At 41.8% G+C, this 22,906-nt stretch overlaps 1 protein-coding gene across 2 annotated transcripts in view; it reads right to left on the bottom strand.

Annotated features, from left to right (window-relative positions):
* LMNB1 (lamin B1) overlaps window positions 1-19,160 on the bottom strand; it is a 65,906-nt gene extending 46,746 nt beyond the window's left edge. The window contains exons 1-2 of one of the 2 annotated variants that reach the window (XM_057541344.1): window positions 19,001-19,160; window positions 18,394-18,897 (exon numbers count right to left, since the gene is read on the bottom strand). In XM_057541344.1, coding sequence (XP_057397327.1) covers window positions 18,394-18,752 — 359 coding nt within the window. In that variant the 5' untranslated portion in view covers window positions 18,753-18,897; window positions 19,001-19,160. Of the gene's footprint in view, window positions 1-17,767; window positions 17,786-18,393; window positions 18,898-19,000 lie in introns of those variants that run through there. The other variant, XM_057541345.1, reaches the window with a different exon arrangement.
* Window positions 19,161-22,906: the final 3,746 nt, after the last annotated feature.

Raw genomic sequence — 22,906 nt, 5'->3', positions numbered from 1 at the left:
GTTAATATACAGCAAGGTTCTTCTGAACAGCTGTCTGGTGGCAGTTGAACACCACTCAACACTAGTGCAGTTATTCAAGTGACTATCAAATAATCCCATTTCTGAGGCTCTCTTCATACCTAGAGTTCAGAATCAACATGCCATTTTTATTATCTAGCCATGGTCCAGACTTTTAGAGGAAAAATAAACTTTATTTGGGCTCAAGGTAAAGGTTATTAATATGCCCAAACAAAAACCTTCTGTCCTGAAACTAAGTAATCTATCTCAAAATAATAGACTCAAGCTGCATATTAAATGTGTTTGCCCTAACATTCATTTATCAGCTTCAATACTGTCCTCAAAGTATCTTCCCTTCCAAAGGGAGAAGGGATGTGAGCCACAATATTTCTACTATGGAAAATTAATGAACTTCTCTACAATTAAGATAAATGTAATTTAATACACAAAATCTCCAGAAAGTAGTGTTATCACAATTCCATTAACAAGGGTCTCCTCTGACACAAGCAAAAGACTAAGATGCTTCTGAACAAACTCAAAAGGTGCAATGGATAATTTCTGGTGGTAATAAAATTCTACTACTCATTCAATAAACTGAGCAGTCAACACATTAGCAACAACCCAATCAAAATCAGGCAAACCCTAATTGCAATCAGATTAAAATTAGGAAAAATATTAAATAAGACCAACACTGGACCACAGACCATTTCTCTGAACAAAAGAAATCCACTGACATAACAGACAAAAGAGTGGGGAGTGGACACATACAGTTTAAGTCCTAACAAAAAATGACTTATTGGGGAAAAACACAACCAACAATCGCAACTTTGTTATATATGCCAGGCCACTGATCTGGGTAAGTGAAATCAGCAACGAACAAAATATACCATCTGATCTTATGGAAGGTACCTTATACTGGGGAGAAGCAAACAATAAACAAATACCTATACAGTAGGGGTAAACAGTATTTTGAAGAAAAATAAATCAGAATAAAGAGAGTTAGAGAGGGACTTCCCTGGTGGCGCAGTGGTTAAGAATCCACCTGCCAATGCAGGGGACACGGGTTCAACCCCTGGTCCACGGAGATCCCACAGGCTGCGGAGCAATTAAGCCTGTGAGCCACAACTATCGAGCCTGCACTCTAGAGCCCGCAAGCTACAACTACTGAGCCCGTGTGCCACAACTACTGAAGCCCACGCACCTAGAGCCTGTGCTCTGCAACAGGAGAGGCCACCGCAATGAGAAGCCCGCGCACTGCAATGAAGAGTAGCCCTGCTTGCCGCAACTAGAGAAAGCCCACGCACAGCAACAAAGACCCAACACAGCCAAAAATAAATAAATAAAATAAATAAATTTATTTTTAAAAGAGAGAGAGAGAGAGAAGAGGGGAGGGTGATCATTTTATATAGTGTGGTCAGAAAGAGACTGATTTTATGCCAATAGCCATTTTTCACATCAGAAAATCACTTTTCAAACCCAGATTTTATCCAACAATACAGTTACTAATATCATTAGTTATTTCACTGCTCCTCTATGGGTTATATGCAACCCAATCTTATAGGAAAATAGTCTCCTACAAAAATGGTTATTACTAAGTCAATAATTATTTTGGGGGGGCCTAGAGAGTGCAGGAAATGTGCTGATACAAGAAGAAGCAAAATCAGACACTAGCCCTGTCCACAGAGAGTTCCACTCTAGTAAGGGAATCAATCAATCACACAAAATTGTCTTAACAAATCAAACTTGTCAGCAACTTTCTTGTCTAAGAAAGACAAAAAAGTACACAGTGCTGCAAGAACACCTGATGTAACTTCTGGGTAAAGATGGCACATTAGACATTACTCCACTATTACCCCTTCCAGAAACACAACTAAACAACTGAGGAACAAATTCACAATGAAAACAACTGACGAGGAAAGAACAAAATTTTAGAAGCTGAAATTAGATGAGTGAAAACGAGCTTAGTCCACCCAAGAGTGCTGAATCCCAAAGCCAGACACAGGGCTATGTGAGAAGTAACCTAATTTATACTGCAGATACTGCTGATAGCAAGAGATATCCTGGTACTCTGAAGTAGGACTAGATGAAAATCTATTTAAGAAGCAAAGCAGATCGCACTCCAAGTTCCTGGGCCAATGGCCCCTCATTCACCAGGATAAAAGAGGGAAGGTTTATTCTCTAAGGAGTAAAACAGAATCTCAGACCTGGCGTCACCTGGTACAGCCAAAGGCAGCACTACCATACTGAAAAGGCAGGAGAATTCCAGTGGACTTTTACAGATGCTGATGTCGCCTCTCAATCTCCCTCAGCTTAAAGCACGCTGTGCAGCCAAAGCCCAAGAGAGAAGAAGACCTGAAGACACTGATACTGGGTGTTCCCAATGAAATGATTCCACTGTTACACAATGAAGCTTAGTTAAGAAGCCCCACTCATGCGTAGAGCTTCCCATCAGATTTTTAGAGCCCTACTTCTAAATACAGAGGACATACAACAGTCATCAGACCTCTGAGAAAAACTCTGTGAATGGACTCACCCAATGGCCATTCTACCCTCCCAGTTGTGCTTTCTTAAACTAGAAAACTAAAAACTACATTTGCCAGAATCTCTTGCAGCTAGGCTTCTGGATGCAAATTATGTACTCTAATACATCCATAAGCGATATGAAAGAAAGAAGTATCATGGGGCCACCGTCCTGGTCTTTGTGGCAATTTTGTTGCTGACAAGCAGGGTCATTAAAACCTGAAGTTCTTTTGTCCTATATCAATACCACACACATTACTGTAGTAAACTTTGAAATCAGGAACTGACTCCTCCAATTTTTGAGATTGGTTGGCTATTCTGGATACCATGCATTTCCATTTAAATTTTAGCTCAGCTTGTCAATTTACAAACGAGGCAGCTGTGATTCTGATAGAAACTGCACTGAATCTGTGGGTCAATATGGGGAGAATTGCCATCTTAACAATATTAAGGTGTCTAGACATGGCTGTGGGCTCAGGAAGTCTTAGGGCAGCCTCTCTGCTGATGGGTGGGGCTGTGTTCCCACCTGGTTGGCGGCTTGGCCTGAGGCGTCCCAGCACTGGAGCCTACAGACTGTTGGGTGGGGCCAGGTCTCAGTGCTGGTTACCTGGGCAAGATGTCCGCCTCGAGGAGAGTTCATGCAGATGGATACTCCCCAAAATGTCCGCCACAAGCTTTCATGGCCCCAGAAGAACCACAGCCAACCCCCACCTCCCCAGGAGACCCTCCAAGACCAGCAGCCCCAGATCCAAGATGTCCAGTCCCTTGAAGCAGGTTCTGGCTGTGATGGTCACCACCTTCCACAAGTACTCCAACCAAGAGGGCAACAAGTTCAAGCTGACTAAGGGGGAGATGAAGGAATTCTGCACAAGGAGCTGCCCAACTTTGTGGGGGAGAAAGTGGATGAGGAGGGCCTGAAGCTGATGGGTGATCTGGATGAGGACAGCAACCAGCAGGTGGGCTTCCAGGAGTACACTGCTTTTCTACCCCTCATCACTACCGTGTGCAATGGCGTCTTCCAGGGCTCCCCAGAGTGGCCCGGATGCAGAACTCCTGGCTCCCTGCCATGGGTCTCTTGGGCCCAGGAGGACTCTGTCTTTTTTAGTTTTATATTCAGTAGACGTTTTTGCTTCTTGACAACCCCCTGCCAAAAAATATATATATATATATACCAATATTAAGTCTTCTAATCCATCAATATAGGATGTCCTTCCACTTATTTAGGTCTTCTTTAATTTCTTTCAACAATGTTTTGTGATTCTCAGTGTACAAGTCTTGTACTTCCTCTGTTCAATTTATTCATAAGTACTTCATCTCTTTGATGCTACGGAAAATGAAGTTTTCTTAATTCCATTTTTGGAGTGTTCACTGCTAGTTTACAGAAATACAGCTGAGTTTTGTACATTGCTTTCATACCCTGAAATCTTGCTGAACTTGTTTATTAGCTTTCAAGAGTTTTTAGTTTTTGTTTTTTACAGATTCCTTAGGATTTTCTTAGAATCATTTCATCTGCAAATAGAGACACAGGTGACCCTTGAACATCAAAGGTTTTAACTACAAGGGTCCACTTACGTGCAGATTTTTTTCAGTAGTAAAAACTATAGTACTACATGATCTGCAGTTGTTTGGCTACAGAGGGCTGCCTATAAGTTATACATGGATTTTTGCCTTGCAAAAGTCACCCCCCCCACCCCCATGCTGTTCAAGCGTCAACTGTGTAGTTGTTTTACTACTTCTTTTCTGATCTGAATGCCTTTTATTTCTTTTTCTTCCTTAACTGCCCTGGCTAGAACCTCCAATACAATGTTGTATATAAGTGGTAAGAGTGGGCAACCCTGTCTTATTCCTGACCTTAGGGAGAAAGCAGTCAGTCTTTACCATTAAATATGATGTTAGCTATAGGTTTTTCACAGATACCTTTTACCAAGTTAAGAAGTTCCCTTTTATCCCTCATTTGAATATTTTTATCATGAAAGACTGGTACATTTTGTCAAATGCTTTTTCTTCCTCTACTGAGATGATCATATAGTTTTGGTCCTTCGTTCTATTAATATGGTATATTACACTGTTTACTTTCACAGACTGAACCAACCTTGCATTCCCAGGATAAATCCCACTTGGTGATGGTGTATAATCCTTTTACACGTTGGTGGGTTTGGTTTGCCAGTATTTTTGCACATATATTCATAAGGGATATCGGTCTGTAAAGTTTTTCTGAAATAACGTCCATTCTAAGTCCATTCTCCAGTTTGCTTGGTGTCATGAGGCAGTTGTTCTTACAGCAACAGCAGTGACAGCTTCCTGGTACTGAAGTATAGCTATACACTGTTTTTTCAATTCACTGGTTTCAGTGGTGACCTCAGACATAAAAGCTCCCAAAGAAGATCCGTTCTACAGTGTTTGAGGTATTGTTCCTGCTTCTCTGACCCTTCTAATAATTTTTTATAAGCATCTACCTTCCATATTGTTTTCCTTTCTGATTAAGATATCTATTTGTTTCCTGACAGACACAAAGACCTAAACAACTAGAAAAAGAAATTAACTTGGAACAAACAGGAACTATGAAGGAAAACAGAGACTTCTGAAAAGAGAAACCACTGCATCCATGAAACTGAAATGAGATCAGTATGCTATAAAGAACCACTGAGAATAAAAAGAAGCTATTGGAAATTTAGAATATGACAGCAAAAATTGGAAGATAAAATTAAGAACATCTAGCAGAGAAAAAAAGATTTTTTAAGATAAGAAAACTAAAGGATCAATTTAAGAGGTCCAACATTTGAATAACAGGAGTCTCCAAAAGTAATAAAAGGAAGAAATCATCAATAAAATAATTCAAGAATGTTTCCAAGAACTGAAGACATGAATTTCCAGACTGAAGAATTCTCACCAAATGACCAGCACAATGGATGAAAAAAGATCCACACCAAGGAACATCCTTGTGAAATTTAAGAACTAGACCACAAAGATAATACAAGCTTTTTAATTTTTCACTCATTAGTACTTCTTAGCAACAACAAAAGCTAGAAAATTGTAGAGCATGCCTTCAAAATCCTGAGGTAATATTCTTTACAACTTAGAATTCTATACCAAAACTATCAATGCTTATATGAAATACAACTAGACTAGAAAAGAGCACAGACTCCAAATGATACTTCTTTAATAAGATAAAACTGGGACTTCCCTGGTGGTCCCGTGGTTAAGAATGCTCCTTCCAAAGCAGGGGACGCAGGTTTGATTCCTGGTTGAGGAACTAAGATCCCACATGCCGCAGGGCAACTAAGCCCACACTCCGCAACTACTAAGCCTGCACGCCACAACTAGAGAGCCCGCGTGCTGCAACAAAGACCCAACGCAGCCAAAAACAAATTTAAAAAATAAAAATAAATAAACTTTAAAAAATAATAATGATGATAATTAGTACTCCAGGAGATGACTTGGACAATGCAAGCAGTCAGTTTAGTGTGGCTAGAGCTGCCTCAAGAGATGCTCAGAGATGCACAACATCAGAGTGGCCATGCTGGCTTGCAGGAACTGAGACATTAGAGATAGAAATAGACTCTGAACACAACCCCGGCTATAAGAACAAAGGTGGTGCATACCTCTCTGGGGGAGGGAATCCTGGGTGCAGGCACTCCTTTAACTTTCTTAAAATAGAGTTGAAATCAGAGCTTTCTTTCCCTCTGAACTCTACTCTTGATATTCTGACTCTCCTTTACTAGGAAAAGTCATATATAAGTCAATACAATCTCTAATTACAATAATATCATTTCTCTATTTACCAGTCACATATGAGCCAATTGGTGCTACAGAAGCATTTACAGAACACAGTGAAATAATATTTTATATACCAAAACTGATCTAAACTAATCTCAACTAAAATGTAATGTATGACTATTGGGAGGATAAGAGGAAGAAAAATTTGTTATGAAGAACAAAATGAAAAACTCAATTCCTCATCTTCCATGGCAAAAAGTCAACAATGCCATTTAGATATCGAGAAAAATATCAAAGGAGCAGTTAAAATAGTTGAAGGTAATTTTTTCATAAGAAGTCTTGGAGATCTCTGAATCCTTAAATTATGTACACACATACATGTTTGTTGGATAGTCACAGGTTTTGTTTTGTTTTTTTCAAAGCTCACATTTAAAAAACCGGATAGGGAAGATTTCCCTAAGAAATGAATTAAACAGAGATCTGAGGTTTAAGGAGGAGTTAACCCAATGATGAGAGAAGTCCAGACAAAGGAAACTGCATATGCAAAGGCCCTATTAAGAGAGAGCATGGTAAACAGGACTGAATAAAAAATATCATGGTTGGAGAGGAGAGAGCAAGACCAAGTATGGTGTGAGTTGAAGCCACAGTCATTCAGGAGCCAGCTCATGAAGAGAAGAACTTTTAGGTATGTCCAAGTTTGTCTAGGGCAATTTCCATTGATGCCAGTGTCCCAGAATAATTATCAATAGCTCCCTCTCTCACACCAAGAAGGAAGTAACCCTGTTTGAATGCTAAATTATATGGTCACCCTAGTATTAGGTAATACTGAGGCTTTTACTCTTTATCCTAGAAGCTACTATCCTGGAAGCCACTTAAAGTGTTTTAAGCAAAGGCGGTGAAGCAATCTTTTTTTTAGTGCAGAATGTTAGAGGGGTAAGTGTTCTGGTACCCTATCCAATGTTGTGTTATATAAACATTGAGTAAGAATCTACTTTAAATCGACCTTTAAGAATGTCTTCTTTCTTTCACATCAAACACTCTTTATGACCTAAACTCATGACCTTTAGTCCCATTTCTTCCTTAATTATGGTCAGTGGCTTTGACCCTACTGTTCTTCTCTAGCATTAGACGCTCCTCACAGTCAACAATAAGTTCTCACGAACCAAAGTCAATGGATACTTTTTAGGCCTTATCACACCAAAACCGTACTACCATTCCTTTGTAAATCTCCTTGTTCCATAACTCAATTCTTGTCCTTCCTCTCTGGCCATTACTTATCATCTTCATTGTGGGTTTTCTATCCCCTACCTAGTCCTCACACGTAGATTTTTTCCATGTCTCTGACTTCGCCCCTCTTCTTTTCTCTCTCTACCCCCAAATATCACCATGCTCCAAAAACTGTATCTCCAATCAAGTATCTTCTCGGAGCTCCAGAGAAGTACTCCAAATTGCCACCTGACATCCCCATCTAGAAATCCAGCAACTCACTAACTCACTAACACCACTAACTCTGAGTAGGGTCCTCCAAATCTGTTCCTGCCCTACCAGTCTCTGTTAAGAGCAACACTATCTCCCCAGGTGCCCATGCATGGAAGCAGTCACCCTAGACTCCATTCTCCCTAATCTCCCATGCTCAGTATCTCTTAAATCCACCTTCTGCCCTTTCCCACTTCCTACCTCAGTTCAGGAGCCATCTCATTACTCCCCACATGTCCGTACTAGTGTTTTTACCTCTACTCTTCATTTCCTCCATGCAAAAGCCAGACTGACCATGCCACTCTTCTGCCTGAAATCCTTGAGGCTCCTGAGTACCCAAAATCTAACCATCCCTCACACCAAGTATTTATATAGATATATACAGCTCTAGTTAGATGCACTATTTGCCTTTCAGGACAACACCTCTACTAATGTTTTCCATTTAGAAGCCAACCCTACTTATCTCTCAACACTCAGATTTCACTGCCTCCCCAATTCCTCTGGGATGTCTCTCAAAACTTTACAAAGCTCCTACTCTGCCTTATGTGGTATGAAGCCCCTCTCTCCATAGCAAGATGTGGATACTGCTATCATAGCACTTATTACATTGTACTAGCATATTGCAGTTACAGTATCACAATACTGTAGTGCTTTTTATGTCTTCCTCACTACATTGTAAGCAACCTGTTAACAGGCACTAAGTGTCCCATCTCCCTGTTACCAGCATCTGATTCAAGGCCTGGCAATGTAGTACTTGTAATAGGGAAGAACAAATCTGACTCCATATTGGATCTGTTCCTTCTACTTTAACCTTTGCATTCTATTACTTTTGCTGTAAGTTAATCATTAAAGGGATGTTGCCTACAGCTTAAAGTATACATAATGAGCCATCTCCAGGAACCCTGTCTCCCAGTTAAGCTAAAATACCTTGGTTTAGTTCACTAGGAATACCCTAACCAGGCCCACCTGGGAATGGATGCAGGAAAGAAGAAATTAACACATCCCCTCCCATTCTGGCCTGAACCAGGAAATATTAGCAACAACGTATCACCTTTTTTACTTTACCCCTCACCTCCCCCTCTTTGTTCTGAAAGAAACTAGCACCCAAACCCAGGCAAGATGGTTCTTTGGGACACTAGTCCACCATCTTCTTGGTGTGCTGACCTTCCAAATAAAGTCACTATTCCTTGCCCCAACAACTTGTTTCTCAATTTACTGGCCTTCTGTGTGGGGAGCAGTACAAGCTTGGACTTCGTAACAGTACCTGTTCCACAAATGTGTGCTGAATAAAAAATGAAAAGAATATTTCTGCCATGAGTATTCAAGACTTATTTAGAGATTTTAGTTTATTTTGAAGTTATTAGTAAGGCATGGAGTAAAGTAGGAGTTTTTCAACAAGGAAGAAAAGACAAAAGAGGTCTCTTTCAGTCATTCATTTTTACCCTTTCCTTATTAGCAAATGAAGCCCTCAGTATTTCAAACAGCTGCCTCAGTTATTGCACCCTCCTGACAAATCCAAAATTATCTCAAATATCACTGTGAAAAACTCACATCTAGTACCATTTCCAAAAGTAGCACCCAAACCTGAAAGTCAACTGTCTTACGTAAGACTTCAAGTCCAAGGACAGATGACAGTGCTCCATGAGCCTGCTTCAGGTCGGTATTAAATGGCGTGATCCATGTAAAAACCCTGTAACAATGCTAGAAGACAGAGCTAGGATCTATTCTAGCTCTGCCATTTATCTGCTAAGTTATCCCAGGCAAAATACCTAACCTCTCTGAGCCTCAAGTTTCCTCACCCATCAAACAGGGTTATCATAACACTTAAAAGACAGTGTCTGTAAAGCATCTAGTATAGTACCTGGCAAACACAATAAGCAGAAGATAAATGTTAGCTCTTTTTGTCCCGCATCTTGCACCAGTATTCTAATCTCTCTAGGTCTCAATTTCTGAACCTACACAGTGGGCTGGATAGATCAGATGATCCAAGTCCTCTCCTAGCTGTAAAAGTGCTATAATCCTATGATCAATAAACACAAATGCAATAAAGGCAAAAAATTAAATTTAAAAAGGACCAAGCAAACATATTAGCTAGGGAAAGTCTCACTTATCATCTAGGTCTACAGCAAAGATATCAGCAGAAACCTAAGATTATGACCCAAATGTGGATCTTTTTACTCCTTTATGTTCGCAACATGAGCATAACAATAAAAATGATCGAGAACTAAAAAGAACCTGCAGAAATTAAAAATAAATTCCCCCAAATGGACACCCATATGCTGTTACTGGCATCAAAAATTGGCAAAGTTGTAATTACTTTATCCAATGGTTAACATTTCACCAGTAAATTAGTTTAACATTTAACCATTTTTATCAATAATGTTAACCAGGAGAAAAAATTTGATATTGTCAGAAAGTGGGAAGAGGATAATCATGGCCCTCTATGGCCTCTGAGAAATCAGGTAGTCACTGCAAAGCCGACATCTCTGGTCACGGTAAACTAATCCTACCCATTAAAAGCTGTTGACGTATCTTCAAAATGATGATATAGCACATTTACTGACATGTAAAGAAGTTCACAAAGCAGTGTAGCATGAAAGAAGGTTACGCATCAATATTTATCATGAACCCATTTTTCGTTAATAATGTGGATATAAAAAGAAAAACTTCAGAGCTCTTATTTATGGAACTAAGGGTGACTTTTACTTTCTTCTTGGTGTTTATTTGTATTTTCTAATTTTCCATAATGAATATATAATTTTTGTGTGACAAAAAAATTAGTTTTTTAAAATTTCTCAAGTATAACAGCCAAAACACAATCCCTTTTATCAGAGAGATATACTGGAAAAAAAAAAAAAGAATTTAAAAACTCTAATTAGGAAACTTCCCTGGATCCCAGAAATAATTGGGAACTTCAGTTAGACAGGGTCTCGTCACCCAATTAACACTTCAGGCTCATTCTCACTGTTTGTGCATGAAATAGACCCACAGTGATGATATAAAAGTCTAAAGATCTCTAGCTCAGAAATATCTGAGGTGATGTCATCTGGACAAATGAAAAGAACAAGCATAATGGAGTATATGGAGAAAAAAAAAACATTCAGTAGCATATTTTTATAGTGCTTTAGCTTTCATTCTGTGCGTTTACTTCCTTGAGTCTGGGTACACCAAAAGATTACCTAGTCTAACCTCCTAGCTTAAATAAACAACTCCAAAAGACATCATGCTCTACCAAACATCCTTTGAAAGCATGGGAAGGAAGCATCATGATGGTTTCATTACTTAGGACCTGTCTCCTAGACTTTAACACCAATTCTAGGGGTCTATCCTTCCTGTTCTTCCCTTGAAAATTAAAGTAATATTTACCATGGAGTTTTATACCTCTCATATTAAGGCAAGGGTGTTACTGGCAACTTGCTTCTACCAGGGCAAAATAAGGACATAAACAAAAGACCAAGTAATACATGGGATCCAAATTTTTGTTTTTCAATTAATTATCCTACCTACAAAGCAAAGTCCCTAGCGCAGATTAGCATTTATTACTTTAGATTTGAAAACTGAAAAATATGAATGTTAAAACAACCCTGCAGATACTGTTTAGCCCTGCACCTAAATTTCATTCTGTGTGACCAAAATATGTAGAAAGTCAACAGAGTAAACATATACAATAAGTCCAAATATACAGTAAATCCCCAGCACTCCCTTCTCCCCAAAGAATGAGAAAAAAAATATAGTTTATCTGATTTACTTTCATTTCCATATACTTCCTAATTTCTTCAAATAGCCAATTCTGATAAAAATCCATCCGTTACTATGAGACAAGTAAATGACAGGCTAGAAAAAGATCTGGGTTTCTTAATTCTTCCTGAGATTCAGAAAACTACTAGTTATGCCTTATCCCAATTACACAGATGAGGCATGAAAGCTCAAAGAATTAAAGTATTAATACGTGCCCCAAGTCACAAAATGTAGGAAGGTGCAACTTCATGTAGTGCTCTTGCTTAACACTACTGTACCTCAGGCTACTGTGACTGACAAGTGTCCCAATTATACATGCGAGTAGCACGTGAACATCTGTACACATTTTTTAACGAAAACACACAAATACAAATTTCCCAAAAGAAGTTTCCTTACTAACGTACTGACAAAGTAAAATCAGAAGAATGTCGTTTTCCCAAAGGAATATACTATGTAGGCTTGATCCCCTCAACCTCAAACCTATCCTATTCAAAACTTGCTTGAGGATGGAGGTAGGAAGCCTACAAATCTCCAGGTGCATATATACTGTGAAAAAAATACAAGCAACATTACACTTTATTCTATTTCGAGAAAAACTTTTCATAAAATTATATTTAAAAAGAAGCACCATCTGTTTTGAAAATATATGAAATTCTGCTTTAAATAACAAATTTTTTGTCCAGTATATCAAAGATTAATTTGAAAACACTGGCTTTGAGGCCTAATACCTATAATACACTAAACTGTGTTTCTTGGGACATCCTTTTATTTTTTTTTAAGATTTAATTTTAGTTTTATTTTTTTGGCTGCACTGGGTCTTTGTTGCTGCGCGCAGGCTTTCTCTAGTGGCGAGCGGGGGCTACTCTTTGTTGACGTGCACGGGCTTCTCATTGGATTGTGGTGGCTTCTCCTGTTGTGGAGCACAGGCTCCAGTAGTTGCAGCATGTGGGTTCAGTAGTTGTGGCGCACAGGCTTAGCCGCTCCATGGCATATGGGATCCTCCCAGCCCAGGGATCAAACCTGTGTCCCCTGCATTGGCAGGTGGATTCTTATCCACTATGCCACCAGGGAAGTCCCGGGACATCCTTTTAAAAAAAATTTTTTTAATGAAGGGACAGTAAATTGACTTGCTCAGCATCTCAAACAATCCTACAGCCTCCATTATATTAGTTATATTCCAGTGAGCCCCCATCTCCAGTTTCCTAATTAATTCATACTTCTCAAAAAAGAGAAAATGGCTTTAGAGTTAATTTTGCATCCTTTCAAGCTTGAATATCTACTGTGAACCAATCAATCAATCAAATTTATTTGTGTTTGAGGAATAAAGCACAACTTCTAGAACCTGATGAGTCAAGCGAAGTTACTAAGAAGCAGTCAATTAAAAAACATGAATCATTACTCTCTTATATGTAATCCCAGAGCTCTAAAACTTAAATTTTCATTAATTCATTTGGTGACAAAACTGCACCTGAATGGACATGAGGCTATTTTTAGTTGTCTTTCTCCATTTACTGTGACTATTAATCTTTCCCTGCAGAAATCCCTGTTTCACATAGAGTGCTACCCCAGACCCCACTGGGGTGTCATATACAGTATACGCATCATACTACCTTCTTAAAGTTGGAACTGCTTTTAATTCCAAACACTTGTGGCTATAAGGGTTTTACATAAAAGACTATGGACCTGTACCACTAAAGAAAAAAAAAAAATGTATGCATCCACAAAATTAGTTACTGAACAACTGTTCAACATAACTTTCTCTTACATTTAGTTTTCCTGCAGAATTAGTTAATACTGAAATTCTCAATTAAGTCAATTTTTCGTTGCTTTTTCGTTTAAAGTGTTGACTGATGGTATTCATCCTCATTCTTGGCAAGTATTCCCCAAAAAAGCTTCCAATGAAATATAATTAGGCTTGGAATGAACTGGAGTAGCTATATCTTAGATCTGAGATCAGTTTCCCTGTAAGAGACCACCTGCACAGAAGCCGTTGTCAAATTCCTTCTAGCAGGACAAGTGCCTCCTAGAATTCTTCTGTCTTTGAGGTATGTTGTATGCTAAAGAACCAAAAAGGGACTAAGTAATTTTGGAACCTATAATTCTCTCAAGACTTGCTTTCTTAATCTAAATCCACCTAAATAACAGACTAATTACAAAGACTCTAACTCCAAATAAGTTACAGAAAATTATTCTTAAACGAAAAGAGCTCAATGGACCCAAACAGATAATAAAACATTTCTTCATCTTACAAATTATACTTCAATTATTGTTCAAAATTAAATTATTTCCAAGATTTCCAAGGATTACTATGCACAGGCACTGACCTCCCCACTAGACCCTAATAAAAAAGCAGTATGGACTTCCCTGGTGGCACACTGGTTAAGAATCCGCCTGCCAACACAGGGGACACGGGTTCGATCCTTGGTCTGAGAAGATCCCACATGCCACAGAGCAACTAAGCCTGTGGGCCACAATTACTGAGCCTGCCCTCTAGACCCCGTGAGGCACAACTACTGAGCCCACATGCCGCAACTGCTGAAGCCTGTGTGCCTAGAGCCCGTGCTCCGCAACAAGAGAAGCCACCACAAATGAGAAGCCCACGCACCGCAATCAAGAGTAGCCCCTGCTCGCCGCAACTAGAGAAAGCCCACATGCAGGAACGGAGACACAGCCAAAAATAAACAAATAAATATTAAGAAAAAAAAGCAGTAAACAACGAATAAACCCATAGCAAGAAAGTGAACAGAAAAAGGATCATTAGCAAACATTTCAACACATTTCTAGTAGATAAAATGTAGAGGATGTCCCTGGTGACACAGTGGTTAAGAATCTGCTTGCCGATGCAGGGGACATGGGTTTGAGCCCCGGTCCAGGAAGATCCCACATTCCGCAGAGCAACTAAGCCCGTATGCCACAACTACTGAAGCCCGCGCGCCTAGGGCCCACGCTCTGCAACAAGAGAAGCCACTGCAACGAGAAGCCGGCGCACCGCAAGGAAGAGTAGCCCCCACTCGCCGCAACTAGAGAAAGCCCGCATGCAGCAATGAAGACCCAACGCAGCCAAAGATAAATAAATAAACAAATTTTTAAAAAATAAAATAAAAACTTAGTGCCTTAAAAAAAATGTAGATAGATGCAAGAGGGAAGAGATATGGGAACATACGTATATGTATAACTGATTCACTTTGTTATAAAGCAGAAACTAACACACCGTTGTAAAGCAATTATACTTCAATAAACATGTTTTAAAAAAAAAATGTAGATAAAAGTACCTATCACAGAACGTGCACACAGGGGTTACAGGAGAAAGTGAGGCAGACTTAAAATGAGGGATTAACTCATGAAATAGCTTTGCACCTCGCCCTCCTGGGCACCCCTTAACATAACTGCAGGTTTTCCAACAAGTTGGCCAAGAATACATCCCATTCCTACATAAAGAGATCCTAATTTGCTCTTACACTCAGAAAAGTGGGAAGGAGCTACCTAAATAACCCGGCAGTAATATTCAAGCATTAACTAGTCCTTCATTTGAAAATGTAGACAACCAAGGATCAGCAATTGACAAAAATGAGTAGGAAGGTACAAAGCAAACCAAACAAAAAGAACAAGTGACCAGGGAGGGAAAAGAGATAATCCAATTAACAGAAGAGAATTTAAAAAGAAAACCCTAAATATTACCCTCAGACAAATTAAAGAAAATAATGCATCCTTAAAAATAAACACAAGCGGAAAAAAAGAGAAATACCTGTACAAAAAGATTTCTTAGAATTAAAAGTACGACTTGTGCCTTTAAAATGTCACTATTGAGCTGGAGAAGAGCAAAGTAATTTCCCAGGATGAAAAAAAAGAATTATAAGAAAACAAGAAACCCAAGAGTTCAACATTCCAACAAGAGAGAACAGAGAAAATGGAGCACAGAAAATGTACGGAATAAAGTAAATTTCCCAGAGCTAAACAAAGACCAAGCCTTTAAATGGAAAGGACCTGCTTATAACAACTACGATGCATAAGAGAATATCCATACCTAGACCTATCACCATGCAATCCCAGAAAACCAGGAGAAAAGAAAATTCCAAAGCTTCCTGAGAGGCAAAGCAATTACCAAAAGAAAGTAACTGTGACTGGCATTAGGTAGACATGAACAACAACTGGCTACTAGAAGACAATGGGGCAATATGATACTTTCCAAGCTGTGAGGAAAAATGTTGAACCAGTATTCTATACCTAGCCCAACTATTAATCAAGCATGAGACAAAAATCAAAATTACTTTCAGACACACGAGACTTGGAAAGTCTACCTCCTGCCATCTTTTCTGAATAAGTAACTTAAGGATGTTCTCCAATAAAATGAAGGAAGAAACCAAGGAACCGAAAATATGTGATACAGGAGGAAACTGGGTCTAAATCAGGTAAATTCCTAGGACGTCAACTGCACATCATGTCTTAAGAGCAGAGAGCTTAAGGGAAGAGAGTAGCCTAATATAATAGATATTATAATTAGATATCTTTTAAAAGTTTAAAGGTATGCTAAAGGCAAATTTTTCTTTAATCAGCAAGAAAAACGGAAGGCTATTTAGGAACAAAATTGTACAAAGAACGTCAGGATTGAAATATGAAAGTAAAATGTGGTGTGTTTTGAGGAATTGATGGCACATCAGAAAAGAAAATACATCCAATCCTAATAATAGATATAGATGTTCAGACTCTCACTATATAGATAGATACAGATATCTATCTATCTATCTATAAAATCCCAGTATACTACCTGACATCTCAAAGAAATTGTTTTCAATTGTCAAGCCCTCAGACAGGCCTTCCTTAACTACACCATCCCTTCACCCTGCTCTATTTTTATTCCCCTAGTATCTGTTATCCTAACATTATATCACATACACTGATTTCATTGATTCTAACACATATATTCTTCACTTTTTAATCTTGATGAAACCAGCATGCATTTTACAATCCATGCAGAGCATTTTACAACTACAGTCAGCCAGGTGGCAGTCTTGTTACTGTGTGAAAAACCTTCAGTGGATACCTTCTGAAAAGATTATAAAAGCACCAGCATCAAAATGTTTCAGATTAGATAAAATACAATTTTTACTTGCTTGCTGGGTATCTCCCCTATCATCAACGTAAGGGAAGTAACTTATTTTTTTCAAATCTCTATATCCTCCACATAAAACAGCGACTGGCAGGTAACAGATAGATACTTAATCTGTGTCACACTTTAACATCTCTGAAAACAGGGTGGGTCCAACAGGATGGATCCTACATAGTTGGCCCTGAAGTTTTTCTTCTTAGGGGTACACGTGATAATGGTGAATCATATAAGCAATGGCATCCAAGATATGAAGAAATTCAGTAATGAAAAATTTGGAGGAAGATGGAGACAGTAGTGAGCGAACTGACCCATTTCAAAAGACGACTCCAAACATTAGAAAATCCAGGAAAAAGAAACATAAGCTTATTATTATTTTTATTTTGTGGAACTAAATACTCAAAGAAATAAAAACAAAAAGGGCTAAATGTAATTGTCTCCTGTAAAGAGGCAAGAGACATCGTTTTTCACTATAAGCCCCTCTATACCTTTTTTTTTTTTTTTTTTACCAAGTGCACATATTCTTTATGAACCGTTTTTCAAGTATTTAACAAGATGGGGAAGTTGAGATTCACATACTGAAAATCACGGAGACCGAGACAGGAACATTTACACGGAGACAGAAAGACATTCAAGGGAACACAAAGTCAAAGTCAGAATCAGGTATCTCCAGAGATCTCAACTGGCAAGAGAGGATGAAGACCACCGGAATTCTGGAGGCAAACCGAGCAATATTCTAAAGCGTGACATCAACACTAGCTGCCTACTGAGAATAACTATGCCATTTTGCTCATCAGAAAGTCAAGGTAGGATCCACAAAGGTTTTCTAGTTTATCCGTGTGCCCTGGACTGAAAAATTCAGACCCTCTTATGTGAAAAACTTACAAGCTCTCCCTCGCCACAACTCTCCACATTTACACAACACCCTTTCACCTGCCCTGGCCTGTCAACACAATGACAGATGCGGGGACTGAGCTGGGTCTCCCCTACACCCGAAAAACCAAGTGACTATGTCTTGGCGGTACAAAAGCTAGGGGAGAGGACTGCTGCGGGAGGGCAGGCGGTTCGCCGATCCGAGAACGGTGGCCAAGACGTGAAAAAACCCAGCTTGCGGAGTCCGGTGCAGAGAAATACCCAAAGACCCACGCCTGTCTCCGCAGAAAGAAAGGACACCTTTCCCCAGAGAAAGCTAACCAGCTTGAAAACCCAACTTGCCCAGAGCCGACAGTGGCGCGCAGTTCAGGCTCCGCCCCTCCCTCTTCGCCCAAGGCAGGCGCAGAAAGATCGCAAAATGTCACAGGGCCAAGACTGAGCGCGCCAAAGCGGGACCCACCCCCGGGAGACCGGGACGCCGGAGGCAGGTCCCTCCCCTTCCTCTCTCAGCCCGCGCAGAGCTCATTCATTCTCCAGGCGGGCAGCCGGTCCTCCCCGGCCGGCCATTCCTGCACCGCAAACCCACCAGACGCTTTGTCTGGGGCCTGGCCGGAAACCCGGGCGCGCATTCGAGCGCGCGCCCAGACGCCACTTCCCCGCACCTGGCGCCCGCCCGATCTCCGCGCGTTTAAAGCCTTCTGGATCCCGGGGTCCGAGGCCCGAAGCCGGTCGCCTGTCGTTGGCGACCCCAGGCGCGCACTTCGCCGAGTCCCACTGGGTATCCAGGATCGGGAAATGTGCATCCCGGTCCCACCATCACTACAGCTTGAGACTCCCGCGCGACCTCCGCCCTCGCTGAAAAACACTAGATTCTTTCTCCTTCTTGGAGACCGAGACCCTGCCCCTTCCGAAGGACGTGAGCACCCCGGCCCTCGCCCTCCCGCCCGAGCTGCGCCCCCGGCACTCACTTGAGGAGCAGCTGGTCGTGCTCGGCCTTGAACTTGCCTAGCTCGATCTGCAGCTTGGCGCGCTCGCGGGCCGTGTCGTCGAGCGCGCGTCGCGCGTCGGCCAGCTCGGTCTCGTAGAGTGCCTTGAGGCCGGTGAGCTCGCGGCCGCGCACCTCCTCACGCTCCGTCACCTGCAGCTGCAGCGCGCTGTTCTCCGTCTCCAGGCTGCGCACCTTGTCGATGTACACGGCCAGCCGGTCGTTGAGCTCGCGCAGCTCCTCCTTCTCTTGCAGCCGCGACAGCCGCGTGGGGCTCAGTGGCGTGGCGGGGCCGCCGGCGCGGCTGCCCGTCCGCGGCGGCACGGGGGTCGCTGTCGCCATGGCGATCGGCGAGGAGAGCTGAGCGCGGAGGCCGCGGGCAGCGCCGGAACACGGAGGGGGCGGCAGGCGGAGAAGCCTGAGGGAAGGCACGAACCGACGATCCGCGCTCGCTGAAAGGCCGACGTCGGGGGGAAGGACGAAGCACCTGGGATGGCGGGAGAGGGGTTACAGCACAAAGGGCAAAGGGGTAGGACTACGAATCAATTAAATGTAAAACGCCCTTTGTAAGAAAACATGCACACACTCACACACGCGCGCACACACGCTCGGGAAATACGGGGTGAGGGTGGCCGGGAGAGCCGAGCAGAGTCCGCGCGCCGCCGCCGCCGCCGCCGCCGCCGCCGAGTCTCCCGCCCGCAGCACTTTGTTTCCTCTCAGGCGGCGCTGAGCCGCGGGCGGGGGGAGGAGGGCGGAGGGGCGGGCTGGCTGCGAGCCGCTGGGGGCGGAGGTGGCGCGGGCCGCGGCGCCGCGCTCCCCAAGATGGCCGGCGCGCTCCGGCGTCTCCACGTGACCGTCGCTGGCCAATGGGGGCCGGCAACGCGGGGGCCGGGCCTGTAAATTCAAAATCTGGCCCGCAGGCAACCGTCGGCTCGGCGCGCCCGGCTGGGCGTGGCGGGGGGGGGCGGTAAGGACTGAGGGCTGTGGGGAGGGGTGCCGGGGAGTGCTCGCGCGGCGGCTTTGGGCCCCGCGCCGGGCGGGCCTTCCCACCAGCCCGCGGGGACCGCTTGTCGGGTCCGGTCGGCGGATGGCGGGAAGGGGCCCAGAGGTTTCCGGGGCGGGTCCGCGCCGCCGCCCACACCCGGCGGTTCAGGGAAATTCAAATGTAAACGTCTCTAACTGACACACGCAAAACTCGTAGAGCCCGGGACGACCGCGGGCGTTGTAATCTTATCCCCGCCCCGCGGTGAGGGTTCGGAAAACAGCCTGGAGGCCCGGCCACTGTGGAGTTACGTAATGAGCGCTGGTGTCCGAGGTTCAAGACCAACTGCGTGCGGGTTCCAAATGCAAGCCTTTATTTTTCTCTCAGGTGGAAAACGGTGTGGCAAAACACCTCCTCCCATCAAATTGACGCACGCGTGTCTAGAAGCGGATGGATAAAGACCACAGAACAGCCAGTGCTGATGGGCGGTCCCCGATCCGTTTATTTCTTAACAATTTAGGGCTTTATAAAATCAAAACCACCTCACAAGTGATATGATAAACATGTTACTAAGTAAATAGCACAAGCTATTCATGGTCATGCTTCACTAAAATCCCATGTATGAAAATCTAAACTTGCGAAAACTTAAGTAGAAATGCTTTTTGCTTTGAAAAGGGATTCCCCTGAAAAGTAAGTGACCACAGTTCTAATAGAATGTCCATCAATCCCTTTGAAAAGTTTTAAAATTTTAGACTTAACATTTATTGAAGTTTACTATGTGCCCTGCCCTGGGCTTTTCGTGGATTATCCATCCACACATTCTGTGGTGTGGGAACCAGATTCCTTCCATTTGAAAATGTACCCACGTAATAGATGAATTTCCTTACAGCCGCCGGCAGGCGACAGGACTGCATTTGAACCCAGGCGGTTTCAATCGCCTCCAGAGCCTCGCCCTCAACTATAACCTGGAAGGCCAACTCATAACCCCTTAGGGACGCATCGGTAGAGTACTTACAGGTTAGTTACCTTAATAATGGCAGGAATGAAGACTAGAATGTTCTTTAAATGTTAATCATGCACATAAGAATTAGTGAAGGGCACCGGTTGAATATCATCCTCCTTGAATTTCCGGGCACTCTATGAGTGATGATACTCTTCTTTTTTTTTTTTTTTTTTTTTTTAAACAATTCGATCTTTTTTTTTTTTTTTTTTTTAATTTATTTATTTATTTATTTATGGCTGTGTTGGGTCTTAGTTTCTGTGCGAGGGCTTTCTCCAGTTGCGGCGAGCGGGGGCCACTCTTCATCGCGGTGCGCGGGCCTCTCACTGTCGCGGCCTCACTTGTTGCGGAGCACAGGCTCCAGATGCGCAGGCTCAGTAGTTGTGGCTCACGGGCCTAGCCGCTCCGCGGCATGTGGGATCTTCCCAGGCCAGGGCTGGAACCCGTGTCCCCTGCATTAGCAGGCAGATTCTCAACCACTGCGCCACCAGGGAAGCCCCGATGATACTCTTCTTATTAACGGTTCTATTTCCTGCCATGTTTGTTATCTAAAATACCTCCTTCCTTAACGTCCTTGACAGTTAAAAAGTTGAAAAGGTTCTTTTTTGAAGTTGGTGTTAGGAGTTCATAAGTATTCAAGTAAAGTTTTAATAACTTAAAAGGACCTTGAAAATCTAAATTACTTATAAAGAAATGAGGCCTAAAGAAGGTGAGTGCTGTGTCCAAGGTGGTAGAATCCGGATTGCAATGTAATTCCAGTCTTCTTGAGGCCCTTTCCACTACACTGACAGCTTGGCTTTCACTCCATACCCTCCTTTTACCTTAGACATTAAAAAAAATATTTGGAAATATTTGAAAATTATTTTCTCTCCATTTTTGAAGACTGTATGTGAAGTGATTTCAGGCATGATCTCTACTGCTCTCAACCCCACTAAGCTTTCTCTTGAAAGCTTGAGAATCCCTCAATCTCATTGTTTTAGGAAACTCAGATTATATCCTATTAGCTGAAACAACAAATACACTGGAGTCAGACAGTTGGGGATTTGCTGTTGATAGCAATGTAACTTTATGGAAGTTACTCCTTGGTTTCCTCATAGGAAATGGGGATGATTCCTACCTTGGAGGGGTTTGCAATAATTAAAGTAATATGTGTAGTGTTTAGACATAATATGGGATGGCTAAATAGTAATCCTTACTAATAGTAATCCTGTGTCTCCGATCAAAAGCAATGAAAAAAGATGGAAAATCTCTTAGCCTTAGAATTAGGTACTTGTGCAAACATTTGGTCAGGCACTTTACTAAATGTACACTTCTCTTATTCTCTTGGCTTTTCCCAAGCCTAACTCCGTACCTGGAATAAGGCCTGTTTCATCCCTGCTCTTTCATACTGAATGTGTCCAGCCCTCTTCATTTAAAGAATTCCTGCAATCCCATTACCACCACCGTTTTCCCCAATAAATGAGAAGTAGCAAATACTATAGGAGTATGGTGACAATGCTGCATTTACAAGGACAATTTACAAGGACATTTATGCATTTACAAGGACAATTATGATTTCAAATATTCTGCCTAATTTTTTTCTATAAACTTTCACTTACTTGTCAGTGCACATGTTCTGATTAGTGGTTAGGCCATGCATATGGCCACCAAGCTTCAACTTCCCATGGCATCACTTACCTCTTTAAAACTCCTCCCAAAACACACAGCTGCCTCACTACATGCAGAGAATTTATTTGACATTTGCCCTACTTTCTGTATGTCTTATGGATCTGGGACAGAAAAACACAGGATACCTATCAGGTCTGGGCAGAAGGGACCCAGACTAGGATGGGGGTAGGTAGGAAGGGAGAAGAGAAGGAGAGACTGAAAGCTAGCAAGTAACCCAATTTTGTCCCAGGAGAGGGGGGAGACAGCTGGCAATTAGCTGAGTATACAGTGTAAACAAATGGGGAAGCTAGGGATGCCGTACAAAATGAAGAAGAGTATTGCTAAGCACTGTCTCTTTTTTTAACTGGTATCTCTTCAGTATATGTTTTCTGGATATTTGAATGATGAAATAAATTAATACATGGTCTTCCACTAGACCAGATTGTTTCTATTTAATATACTTTGCAAAGTTAATACTTTTTCTAGATATCATAAAAACATAAGAATAAATCATGTTTTAGAAGGGTGAGTGACTATCCAGAATCCATTCCAACTCTGATAAAATAATATTTGTGTTTTAAAAAGAGCTTAAGAGTTTTAAAGGGTATTTATCACCTTCAATAGAATTCTCTTAGCATAGCCCCATGAAGTTTATATACTGCTCAAAATTGTTTTCCAAATTGCTTGTTAAAATCTGGATACATGGCAAGAGTAGGATTGGCAGGATTATTTTAACTCAGTGGTTCCATCTGACTGATTGCTTGTGATTTAGTCAAAAAGAAAAACCAATTTGCACTTTTGTATTTTAGTTTTATTTTATGCCAAAATATGCTCATAAACCTACAACATTTTATTTAAATTATTTTT

Source organism: Balaenoptera acutorostrata, chromosome 2 (assembly GCF_949987535.1).
Source record: "Balaenoptera acutorostrata chromosome 2, mBalAcu1.1, whole genome shotgun sequence".
Taxonomy (NCBI): Eukaryota; Metazoa; Chordata; class Mammalia; order Artiodactyla; family Balaenopteridae; genus Balaenoptera; species Balaenoptera acutorostrata.
Note: the sequence above shows the minus strand (reverse complement) of the source record. Positions and strands in the feature narration are given on the sequence as shown.